Here is a 12,569-nt window from a genome sequence, read left to right as displayed (position 1 = left end):
CCTCAGCAGCAGCCTAGGATCTGACTTCCCTTCCCCAGGGGGCCTGAAGTTCAGCGTCAGGTAATTTCCTTCCGTCAGGTTGTCTTCCAAAGACACCGCCAGCTTCCAAAGCTCCCCCCAGTACCTCCCAGGTCAAGCCTCTGCCCAATTGTCATGTTATCAGAAGCAGCTGCTTCTAGAGTAGCCCCATTCCCTTGTCCCTGCACGAGGCCTCTGCCATCTGACTGGTCACCCTCTGCCCCCAGAGGAAGCCTCACACTCTCCTACACTAGTGCTACAACCACCAGTCAGGCCCACCTCCTCCTCAAGGGTCCTAGGCCACGCCAGCTCAGAACCACAGGGTAACTATCACGGGCCAGTCACTGTCCACAGACCAGGTCCTGCCCCTCTGGGCTCCACCCACTGCCTGCAGGAGGAAAGCCCAGATGCAGAGGAAGCCAGGTCTACCTGGCCTGTTGGGCAAGGCCTGCATTGCTTCACAGCCTAGGAAGGGATCCCTTCCAGACTCCCTAGTCTTCCTGTGACCCTCTTGGCACCGCCTCTCTGCTGGATATATAGTGGCTGGTCCATGGAACTCAGTGTGATGCCAACTCTGAGGCAGAGACTACCAGCTGGGAGTTGGGGGGCCATGGAAGGCTTGCAGAAATATTTTGGCCCATAGGTAAACTGTCAGTTGTCATGAGCTGAACTGCAGTCCCTAAAAAGATACTGGACCACCGTGCATATGACTTTGTTTGGCACTAATGTCTCTGTAGATTGAAATCATTGGGGTAGGGACTAATTAACAGTACTAATATTCCTATAAAAAGAAAACCAAGCTGGGTGTGGTGGCGCATACCTTTAATCTCAGCACTTGAGAGGCAGAGGCAGGTGGATTTCTGAGTTCGAGGCCAGCCTGGTCTAGAGAGTGAGTTCCAGGATAGCCAGGGCTATACAGAGAAACCCTGTCTCGAAAAACCAAAAAAAGAAAAAAGAAAAGAAAACCAATGTGGATCCAGGGATAGACACACTTAAGGGAGACACTATGTGAAGAGGAAGGCAGGGACAGGGAAAAGCGTGCAGAAGAAAGGGAGGTCAAAGGTCTCTAAACACACAAGGATGTGTTTCCTTCAGCCAGCCCTGAATTCAGGACAGTTTGCTCTTCTACTCCACACACTGTGCTGAGGGCGCTTCTGTTGTCTAAGTCCCTCGCTTGTTGTACTGTGCCACAGAAATGTTAGCAAACTGGTATACCAGTGTTGGAATACAGTACATTTCACAGGAAAAAAAATTGGCATTTCTGACTTTTCTTTTTTTGTTTTGTTTTGGTTTGTTTGTTTGGGTTTTTTGTTGATTTTTTTTTTGTTTGTTTGTTTTTCGAGACAGGCTTTCTCTATGTAGCCCTGGCTGTCCTGGAACTCACTCTGTAGACCAGGCTGGCCTCGAACTCAGAAATCCGCCTGCCTCTGCCTCCCAAGTGCTGAGATTAAAGGCGTGCGCCACCACCGCCTGGCATTTCTGACTTTTCTTAAAGCCAGAACCATCTTCTACTGGCCTTCTTTCATGGCAGTGCTGGGGCAGAGCTAAGATACCAGTGTCCACAGAGAGGACCTATGCCCTCTGGGAAACTCGGCCTCTCCCAAGAGGCCCCAGGATCTGGGCACTGGGAGCCTCCTCTCTGTCCTCTTTCTTCTTCCTTTTGGAGACAAGGCCTTTCTCCCTGGGCCAGTCTGACCTATCGTCAGTGATTGATCCTCCTGCCTCAGCCTCTCCTGTGGTGGGATTATTGGTGTGAGCTGCCTTGCCTGACTCCCTGTCAATCCGCGGTTCCCAGACACATCCCTGTGTCCTGATAACCCCCAGGCTGGTGCTATTTGCTGAGAAAACTCAAGAGGCCCACAGAGATTAGGTAACTTGCTCAAGGCCACTCAGATAACAAGCTGCAGAGCTAGGGCTGAAACCTAAGGCCACCCAACTGCCAGGCCTTCGATCTTAACAGTGCGCGGCAGTGATCTGCCAGCAACCTCCCTCTCCCTTGAGGACTGGAGTCTCCTCAAGGACAAGAGGCGGGCATCGGCCATCTCAGGGTGGCAACAAAGCGATCTCAGGGTTCCTGGGCGGTGACAACGGTGGGGTGGGTGGCCGGATGGGTCGGACACTAGCCCAGAGTGCTCACCCTGGTTGGTACAGTTGGCGTGTGTCTCGTCGCTGTAGTCCCCACAGTCGTTGTCCCCGTCACACGTCCAGTGCTCCGGGATGCATCTGCCGCTGTTGCACTTAAACTGGGTACTGGAGCAGGAGTGACTGCAGCCGGCTTCGTCACTGTTGTCCCCACAGTCGTTGTCTGGAGGGGTAAGGGAGAGGTGGGGAGAGCCCGAGGACAGGGTCAGCAGAGCAGCCTTTCTGTAAGCCCAGCTTGGCCCCCGCTGCTCAGCCCTCTCATTCCCACGCACAGCCCCGCCCCGCCCCCAGTGAGAAAAATAACAAACAGAAAAGACACAGAAACTGCATAGACTGCAGCATGCACCATGGCCCAGGGGCGGGGGAGGCAGTGGGTGGGGCTCCAGGAGGCCCCTCCCTGAGTGGCAGAAAATTGGGGGCAGGACATCCTTTACAGCAGGATATGGAGATGGGGGCTTATTTTGGGGGGCTAGGGAGAGGTTCCTGTGGTTTGAGAGAGGGGATAAGACAGCTAACTGGAAAGGCTTTTATTCAGCCATGCACTGAGCTTGGACACCGCCAGACACTGGCTCTGGGTGCGGCTCCCAGAGGCTTGCCCGTAGTTGAGGCTAGAGGACTGGTCTTCTGAAGTAGGTATCTGGGTGAACACCCTGACTCCTAAGTTCTGGGGTGACTTCTCTCTGCACACACGACAGGACTCTCAAAGGCAGAGGTTAGCTGGTTTCCTCAGAGAGTACTATGTTTCTGCCCACTTTTAACTGACTTTGATTTTCTTCCCCAGGTCTCAGCCTCCTCAGAGCCACCTCTGTCACCTCTCTCCTCTGAACATCCTCCAGAGTCCTCTGCTGCTTCTTCCCTGCAGTGCCCACTCTCCTGCCTCTGCCTCTTGTCTGTGTGTGTGTCTGGCAGCTAGCTCTGGGCCAGGGGGCCTAGGAGACTAGGGGGGCTGGAGCTCTGGGGTGATGGTGCATGTGCTTCTATGCACTGACCGGCAGGCTCAGGACAGGTCTTTTCGTCAGAGCCGTCCCCACAATCCTTCTCTGAAACACAGAAACCGCCAGGGGCAACCATTGGCACTTGAGACACAGCATGGAGGAAGGAGGGAGACTTGGTACCGACCCAACCCATCCTCACATGTGAAGTGGGCTTGGAGACCCCCGGGGGGGGGCAGCCCGTCACAATACAACACAACCAGACAGGACAGAGTCTGAAACAGCACACACAACAACCACTCACTCGCACATGTGCTTACACACACTGTGGCCCCGAGGCTCAGGGCTGACATCACCTGGTCCGTGACTGACCTCCAGGTGTGCTTCCAAGCCTCAAGCCCAGAGCCTGGGGCGAGCAGTAAGGACCCCAAGAGGCAGAGAGTGTAGGGAGGAGAGGCTGAGCCCTGGGCGCCTTACTCTGCAGCTCTGAGCTCATTTAATTCTCCTGCCAGAGGGTGGGCAGCTCTGCTCTCCTAAGGCGGGGCTGATACAAGCGCAGGGCCTTCCTTCTGCCCACCCTGGGGTCCCATGGCATTTCTGGCTCCTTCCTGTTCCCTCCTAGCCAATCAATCCCTCAGGGATTCAGTGCTCTGCAGAGAGCCCCAGCTTGGGTCTAAGATCGTGCCTGCCTCCTCTGGGGCCTGGCTGTGGCTTCTGGCTTTCCTAGGAATTGCGGTAAGAGGAGAGAAGTAAGTTCTTACCGTTGTCACACCGCCAGTTGATGTTAATACATCTGCCATTGTTGCAGGTGAACTGAGTCAGGGGGAAGCAGGTGGGATAGGCTGTCAGAGAAAAAGAGAAAGAAGAGTTGAGCAGGGCCCTCAAACTCACATGTCCTCACATTGAGAAGCAGGAGGCGAAGGGGACCCTTCTTTAGCAGAGCCAGATGGGGGAAGAGGGGCTTGGCGGGAAAACTGCTCATTCACCCCTGCTAGGTATCAACACAAACCCCAAGCGCCCCACCCACACCCACACACAAATCACGCTGTGATGGTGGTACTATTATCCCCTGTTGCGGACAAAAACTCATGAAGGCCACAGCGACAGCTTACTCAAACCTACCAGGCACACAAGTTCCCCAACCCCCACCCATGGGCTGCCCCTCCCCTCAGCCGGCCAGACTATCTTGCCATGACCCTCACCGCATGAGGCTGACTCATCAGACCGGTCCCCACAATCATCATCCAGATCACAGGTCCAAGAGATAGGGATGCATCGGCCACTGGCACAGGAGAACTGGTTGGGTGGGCAGGTGCGGGCTGGGGGGCGGGGCAGGTGCAGATATTCATTCATCATCCAGCTCCTCTCCTCCCCCAGCATCCTCTGTCCTCTCCCTCCCAACCCCCAACCCCCCCCCCCCCCGCGTCTCTTCTGTTTGAGATGCTATTCTCTAGTGTCCTAAATCATACTAGTGCCTGACCCCATCTCCCAAGGGATCGCTGGGGTCTTTGGAAAAAGGCTCCGCGTTTTCCCTCATCTTTATCTAAAGCTGCATCTGTTCCCCTGTACTCCCAGCGCCGTTGGTCTGTCTGTCTACCCTGGCAGGGAATGGAAGACCTGACCTCCTGCCCAGAGTCCCTTCCCCTCTGCTCTGGGTTCGAGGGCTCCTCCGTCTTCCCAGGCCCGGCTCCTGGACTACCGTGCCCCACTCCACACCTGAGCACGTGGCGTTGGACTCGTCCTCGCTGTTGCCACAATCGTTATCCCCATCACAGAGCCAGCGGTTGGGGATACACCGGTTGTTCTCACATTTGAATCGGTCTGAGGGACAGGTGTGCTGATCTGGGGGTGGAGGGAGAGGTCAGGGGTCAGTAAGAACCGACTTGGTTCACTCGGACGCACGTCCACAGTCCCGCTGCCTCGCCACCCGGGGTGGGAATGGTGACTCACGGCACAGTGCCGGGGCCTCATCGCTATTGTCCAGACAGTCGTTGTCTCCGTCACACTTCCAGCGCTCCTGGATGCAGCGGTTGTTGGCACAGGCAAACTCGCCCGGCTGGCACTGGGGTGGGGGCACGTAGGATGGGTTCGCTGTGGGCACCACAGGAGTGTGAGGGGGAAGGTCAGACCCAGGCCACGGGACAGACGCTAAAACCCCTGAACTTCTGATTTATTGTTTTCTGATATGCTACAGAGTAATTTCCCCCTAGTACATAGTTCTCCATGAGCAGATTATTTGATTCAATACGGTAACTCTTTCTCAAGCACCACAGTCTCCCTGGCCTGCAATGTCTATATCTCCCTGCCGACCGTCCGAGAGTAAAATGTCTCTCAGGAAATCGTTACTGCAGGTCACAGAGATGTGCTTGGTCCACTGCTGACTCTGAACAACCCCTAGGCGTCATCTCAGGAGCCCCCAAGATCCTGTCCTGGGCTTTCTCTTTCACAAAGCCATCGACTCCACCTCGGGAATAAAGGCAGGTCCCCGAATCTCTGCATGTGCCGCTCATCCCATCTCCAACGGAGATACCTGTCCATCACTGTCTGCCTTAGTATCTATGCAGAACTTCATCTGGGTCACTGGCCGCCTGGAACCCAGACTGTGGTGTCAGTCACCACAGAAACCAGTGTGTGTTGACCTTGGGCTACTCCATCATGGCTAAGGACACTCTCTGCTCCAGGCCACTGTCACCTCCTCTACTATCACTTCCTGGCTCTGCTCTTCATTATTTATTTATTTATTTGCATATGCATACACCGTCACTGTCTTCAGACACACCAGAAGAGGGCGTCAGATCCCATTACGGGTGGTTGTGAGCCAGCCGCCACCATGTGGTTGCTGGGATTTGAACTCAGGACCTCTGGAAGAGCAATCAGTGTTCTTATCCACTGAGCCACCTCTCCAGCCCCTGACTCTATTCTTAATGATGTCAGTGTCCACAAAGGCAGTTCTATTGTGCTGGCCTTTCACATCCTCTGCCAATGTCCTCAGCTTCTGCTGACTCTCAGCCTTGTTCTCAGCGGGACACTGATCTTTACGGATCTTTTTTCTTCCTTTTGTTTTTGTGTTTTGAGAGCAGATTTCGCTATATAACCTTGACAGGCTTGGAACTCTCTGTGTAGACCAGGCTGGCCTGGAACTCACAAAGATCCACACACCTCTTCCTATGAATGCTGAGATTGAAGGTGTAGGCCACCACATCCGGCTACTGACACAGTTCACTCCCAGAACTGTGATAAAGTTTATTCCAGATATGAGAAAGGGTAAGTACGTCATGATCAGTTCAAAAGGGTTAATAAATAGATGGGCTCTGGGGTCAGACTTTGGGGTTGGGATGCCTGTGCTAACTTGGACTTCAGTTTCAACCCTCGGGAATTGGACCTAAGGCCTTACCTAAAGGCTAGCATCCCTGGAACCCTTCTTATGTTTAGGAGATCGAGGCTGTTTAAATCATGAACTTAGGTAGGAGAGCTGGCACTGGCTGCCCAGGGAATTTGGCGCCTCCTTTGGCCACTATGGGAATGACATGCACACGAAGCACATACATGCAGGCAAAATATTCACACACAAAATAAAAACAAATAAATAAAATCACGAACATAGGGAGTTGAGGGTGTAACTGCGCGGTAGAGGGATTATCTAGTGCATATGAGGCATTAGGTTGATCCTCAGTACCTTAAAATAAATAGTAAGGATGACACAGAGGCTACTGTGGCGATTAAGAGTCAAACGAGGCAGGAGATTTTTTTTTGTTTTTTTTTGGTTTTTTTTTGTTTTTTGGATTTGATTTTTTCGAGACAGGGTTTCTCTGTGTAGCCCTGGCTGTCCTGGAACTCACTCTGTAGACCAGGCTGGCTTTGAACTCAGAAATCCGCCTGCCTCTGCTTCCCAGAGTGCTGGGATTACAGGTGTGCGCCACCACCGCCTGGCTCCAGGAGATTTATGTACACACCAGGTGAGGGCTATGTATACAACAGAACTACCCACCTAGGGAAGAAAGTCCCTTGTGTGACTTACCAAAAACACCACACTCATGTTCACTAGTTGGATCTGGGCTTTTATTTCTCCTAATTTCCTTTTTTAAAATTTGTTTGGTTTTGAGTTAGAATATCCATGCTGGCCTGGAACTCGTCACACCCTGCTAAGCCTCCCCAGTGCAGGGACTCTGGGCATGTACACCTTGCCTGGCTAATTCACAGTATTTTTCTGGATTTACTTTTGGTTTATTTGTTTGTTTGTTTGTTTTTGACGGGAGTCTTACTCTGCAGCCCTGGTTGACCAGGCAGACCATTCTGGCCTTACACTCACAGAGATCCACCTGCCTCTGCCTCCTGAGCTCTGAGGTTAAGGATTAGTTTCACCATTGCCAGCCTACAGCGTTCTGAAATATTGTTATTTTACTCTAATGATAGTTAAAGCTAATATGAATTAAGCATAGTTCCTCTCTCACACAGTTCCTTCTTCACACGCTGTCTCCTTCCTCATTCACTTGTCCTCTCTTCATGCTCTCGGGACTACCCCACCCCCACCCCTCTTTTAGCCCCAGAGCCTTCCCTAAACACACACACACACACCACCCCCACTCGGTCCCTTGCTTCCTGTCAGCATCTCAGGGTCTCCTCTTTGCTTCCTTAATCTCGGCTGGGAACAGAGAGCACTCCCCTGCCCTCTGCCATTCTCCTGCTGGGGCTACCTTCCCACCCTCGCGCAAGCCGGGCCCCTCATACCCAAGCAGGTGACCCCGTCTGCATCCAACACCTGGTCCTCAGCGCAGGCGCACTGGCGGCTCCCCGGCGTGGCTAGGCACAAGCTGCTGCAGCCTCCGTTATTTACCCGGCATTTGTTGGTACCCACTGCAGGAGAGGGCAGGACAAGGATGGGGGTGGGGGGTGGGGCGCAGAGTCAGGAAAGTAATCACGCAAAGTGAGGAGACCGACCGAAGAGGAAGTCGGGAGAGGAAGGTCGCGTTGAAAGAGAAGGAATACAGACGTGGGAATAGAAGTGAATGGGGAACAGAGGCTTCTAGGAAGTCTTCGAGATTAAAGGCCAGGGTCCCATCCTACCCACCCACCGTCCCCAGCCTATAAAGGCGCACGCACCTTGCTGCTGCTGTGCATCGTACATTCGGATCTCAAAGATAGGAGGTCGCTCGCTGCGCAAAAGGGTCACAGTGGGCGGTGCGCCTGCCACGCCCCGTTCCAAGCGGTAGACGCTGCCGCTCCGGTACTCGGTCCAAAAGAGGTAGTTGCCATGGTGACATAGGCCGAAGGCGTGATTCAGTTCAGGACCCTCGTATACAATCTAGGAATGGAGGTGATGTTTCTGAGGAGAGGAGGGCAAATAGAGATGCCCGAGAGACGACTAGGGGTCCTGGAGGTGCTGACTCCAACAGGTGACCCAGAAAGGACACTGTCTATATGGACCTCTCATATGGCCGTTCAATATGAATATCATTTATCACACACACATACACACACACACACACACACATGCCAGCATTCAACTTATTTCTCTACCTAAGCAACATTAACATTTCCTGGGATCTATTTTTGTTTTGTTTTGTTGAGACATGGTTTCTCTAGCTGTCCTGGAATTCACTCTGTAGACCAGGCTGGCCTTGAACTCAGAAATCCGCCTGCCTTTGCCTCCCAAGTGCTGGGATTAAAGGTGTGCGCACCACTGCCTGGCATTTACTGGGATCTATTAAGGGCCGAGCTGTGATGGGTACTATACTGGCTGGTTTTGTGTGTCAACTTGACACAGGCTGGAGTTATCACGGAGAAAGGAGCTTCAGTTGGGGAGGTGCCTCCATGAGATCCAGCTGTGGGGCATTTTCTCAATTAGTGATCAAATGGGGAGGGCCCCTTGTGGGTGGTTCCACCTTTGGGCTGGTGGTCCTGGGTTCTATAAAAGAGCAGGCTGAGCAAGCCAGGGGAAGCAAGCCAGTAAGAAACATCCCTCCATGGCTTCTGCATCAGCTCCTGCTTCCTGACCTGCTTGAGTTCCAGTCCTGACCTCCTTTGATGATGAACAGCAACGTGGAAGTGTAAGCTGAATAAACCCTTTCCTCCCCAGCTTGTTTTTTGGTCATGATGTTTGTGCAGGAATAGAAACCCTGACTAAGACAGGTACTAAGAGCACCCACTGCCTCATGGAGGGCATATGTAGGTGATCTGGGGGGAGAGGAGCCTGGAGACAACATTCAGGAGATGGGGAGCTAGGGGGGATTCCAGGAAGCAAAGGCTTGGGGAGCAGAGGCCTATGATGTTCTGGAATAACACGCTGTCTAGTGTAGCTTGTTCAAAGTGTTGAGTTGTGGGGAGCAGGAGGAGACAGGAGACCACAGAGGTGCCCAGAGCTGTGCTGTGAAGGGCCTGACACACCAAGGCAGAGTTCGGTCCACACCCCTAAAGGCAAACATAACAACTCATGAAGCACAAAATGAACAGAGCCAGCAAACACGCACACACGCTGGCCCTCGGCATCTTACATGTTGCTGCGTGACCACACCGGAGCGTGTTGCTTGTGTGTGCACACGCACAGAGGTGCACACATAGGCGTGCTTGTGGGCAGCTGGATGCAGATAGACATCCTCAAAGAAGACAACATACACAACATGCAAACATACATTCATGGAGCAGCCACGTGAAACCTGTAAGAAGCACAAATCCCTACACACACACACACACACACACACACACACACACACACGTTTGAACATCCTCATGAGCTTCCAGCGTAGAAACCGGGTTAAACAATGCGCACATGCCTGCCCACCTTCCGGTCTGTGCCATTGAGCAGTATGGTCTCAATGCGGTCGTAGAAGGCATCCACCCAGTAGAGACGTCCTGCTGGGATATCCAGACTTAGCCCATTGGGCCAAAGCACTGTCTTGGAGGTGACAAAGATATCTCGGTGTGAGCCGTCCATCCAAGCCCTCTCGAGCCGCCCTCGCCGGCTGTCCTTGGGGTCCTCCTCCCAGTCTGTCCAGTACATCCACCTGTGGGCAGTGACTGGTCAGCACCACGTGGCCATCCTTGCCACAACAGCTTCTGTTGGGATTCCAGCCATTGGTATCCAGAGCTCCTCCCAGGGGGTCTCTCTGGTCCCACATCACACCAACTCAGGCCACCATACAACAAACACCTGATGAAGGGCGACTGTAAGCGGGCCTCTGGCATCCCATGGTGCAGCAAGACCAAGGTTCCCCACCCCCCAGGAGAAACAAGTCGTTCAAGAAGGTCGTGTTGGAGTGATAAAATCAGGAGGAAAATTTAAAGTGCTGGGTGGAGAGAGTCCGGGCAGCAAGCTGGGGTGAATGGGGGTGGGGGTGGGGACTTCTCACTGATAAGAAACCAAATGTGAGGTATTTGGGAGTTCCAGAGAGCAAAGGATGCGACAGGAAGTGGTGGGTGAGGGAAGAAAGGTAGGTGCGACTCAGGGCCAAGGGGAACCAGGAGAGAGCTCTGTAGGGAGCGGCAGAAGCAGACTTCCTGTGTGTGTCAGGGTTTTGTTCTCCCCCATCAGGACAGACAGACAGACACATGCTCTCTGTTCAGGCTCCTCCCATTCTTGCCTCCGTAGCCTGCCTGCCTCAGCCACACCCCTGGCTTTGCTGTTTCCCTCCCTGGTCCTCTGAGATGTTGTACGCGCATCCACCCCCAGGCCCAGGCAGACTCACCCGTTGAGTGGATCCACTACAATGGCCCTGGGGTGTGTCATCTTGCCCTCGATCAGAGTCTTTCGAGTCTGTGCAGCTTTCTCCAGCCTGGCCACACTAATGGTCTTCTTGGGGCCATCGTCAGTCCAGTAAAGATTGTCCCCCATCCAGTCCACGGCTACGCCCTCCACGTTGTGAATGCCTGTGAGGGCGTAGAGAGAGCGAGTGGGGGTGACCCATAAAGGACACATGAAGTAGGGAGAGATGGAGGCCAGGCAGGCAGGGGGAGCAGGAGGTGTGTGGTGCCCTGAATGGTGGGCAGACGGGGTGGGGGGTGGGGGGCAGGAGGCTGGGGTGGGGGAGGGAGAAGACCCTTTCGGATGCCACGTCTACACTGCATCTGCAATGCCACATCTATGTTTTGAAAACAGCACGGGGCAGCCAGGAAATTGTGTGACTTCAGGGAGCTCTCTGATGAGGGCATGTCTGGGCCTGTGCTTATGTGGATAGCCAGGGCAGTACGCACTGGCTCCTTGCTTGAGTGTGACGCCACCATCCTGGGCCTAAAATACCTGAGCTCACAAAATGAATAAATTAGGAAGTGAATTTTCCCTTAGCCAAAGGCTTTATCTCAAGTGTCCCTTAAATAGCAGTTCTCCTGTTGGGGATCCCCAGTGTCTTCCTGACCAGGAGTTACTCTTGATTTCCACACAGTCTTATGATTGCTGACTGCTGAGGTTCTCTGAGCTACAGAGAGGGTGGGGAGCAAGCCAGATTGACTGGTTAAGGAACCAGATCTTGGGGCCCCAAAAAAACAGATCTGAGGTAAAACACACACAGTTCAGAAGCCCTCATGGGGATGGCTCTACTGAACAGTGGCCCTGCCAAAGTAGGTCAGAGGGAGAGAGAGACAGCGTTCTCACTGTCCCCTCCGTGGCCGTGAGATCTAGCCACACACACTATGGGCATTGACATTTGTGGATGGGCCCTGTCTGAGGGGTCAGGCCCAGCTCTGATTCAGGGCCCACGGCCTCTCCTGGCTGTGTGCTGCACACAGCTCCAGGGCTCCGAGCCAGTGGCAGCGAGACTGTGAGTTTTCCCAAGGGCTGGCAAAGGCAGCCCACACGGCCTAACGCATCCATCCATCCTCCTGACTCTTTTTGGTTCTGCCAAGAAGGGGTCACAGAGGGGTCAACCTGTCTATCCCCTCATCTCCATGCCAACCAGCCCAGCCAGCTAGTCAGCAGAAGACTCCTCATGCTGTGAGGGAGTGATCGAAGCCTCTGATGTCTTCCGGTTTCAGACGCCACATCCCTCAGCAGCGCTTCCCACCCCCACACACCCACATCTCTGACGCCATTACCGTCCTTCAGGATGGTCTCTCTTTCCGTGCCATCAATTTTCTGGCGGCCAATGAGGTAGCTGGTGGTGTCAGCAAAGTAGATGAAGCCGGTCTCGGCGTGGAAGTCCAGAGCCCGTGGATTCATAAGGTTCTCAATGGGGATCATGTGCTCATCTGGGACCTTGGCCCCCATGTCCATGCCTCTGATGATGCCTGGCCGGCCCTTGCCATACACGAGGAACAGTTCATGTTCAGGTTCTAGGGCGGGTACAAAGGGCACAAAGTTACACAGATACACATGCACTCGCTCGCATACACAGATACACACACACATGCATACACACACAGATACACATGCACTCGCTCGCACACACAGACACACACATGCATACACACACAGATACACATGCACTCGCTTGTACACACAGACACACACACACATGCATACACACACAGATACACATGCACTCGCTC

The 12,569-nt window shown here is 53.6% G+C and overlaps 1 protein-coding gene across 1 annotated transcript in view; it reads right to left on the bottom strand.

Annotated features, from left to right (window-relative positions):
* The window catches only part of Lrp1 (LDL receptor related protein 1), an 82,855-nt gene that overhangs the window by 40,877 nt on the left and 29,409 nt on the right, over window positions 1-12,569 (bottom strand). The window contains exons 11-20 of the mRNA XM_052165421.1: window positions 12,117-12,353; window positions 10,775-10,955; window positions 9,871-10,093; window positions 8,193-8,394; window positions 7,821-7,946; window positions 5,043-5,183; window positions 4,809-4,934; window positions 4,295-4,411; window positions 3,854-3,934; window positions 2,156-2,323 (exon numbers count right to left, since the gene is read on the bottom strand). Of these exons, the coding sequence (XP_052021381.1) occupies window positions 2,156-2,323; window positions 3,854-3,934; window positions 4,295-4,411; window positions 4,809-4,934; window positions 5,043-5,183; window positions 7,821-7,946; window positions 8,193-8,394; window positions 9,871-10,093; window positions 10,775-10,955; window positions 12,117-12,353 (1,602 nt within the window). The remainder of the gene's footprint in view (window positions 1-2,155; window positions 2,324-3,853; window positions 3,935-4,294; window positions 4,412-4,808; window positions 4,935-5,042; window positions 5,184-7,820; window positions 7,947-8,192; window positions 8,395-9,870; window positions 10,094-10,774; window positions 10,956-12,116; window positions 12,354-12,569) is intronic.

This window comes from Apodemus sylvaticus, chromosome 20, assembly GCF_947179515.1.
Source record: "Apodemus sylvaticus chromosome 20, mApoSyl1.1, whole genome shotgun sequence".
Taxonomy (NCBI): Eukaryota; Metazoa; Chordata; class Mammalia; order Rodentia; family Muridae; genus Apodemus; species Apodemus sylvaticus.
The sequence above is the reverse complement of the archived record's forward strand: the minus strand, read 5'-3'. Positions and strand labels throughout refer to the sequence as shown.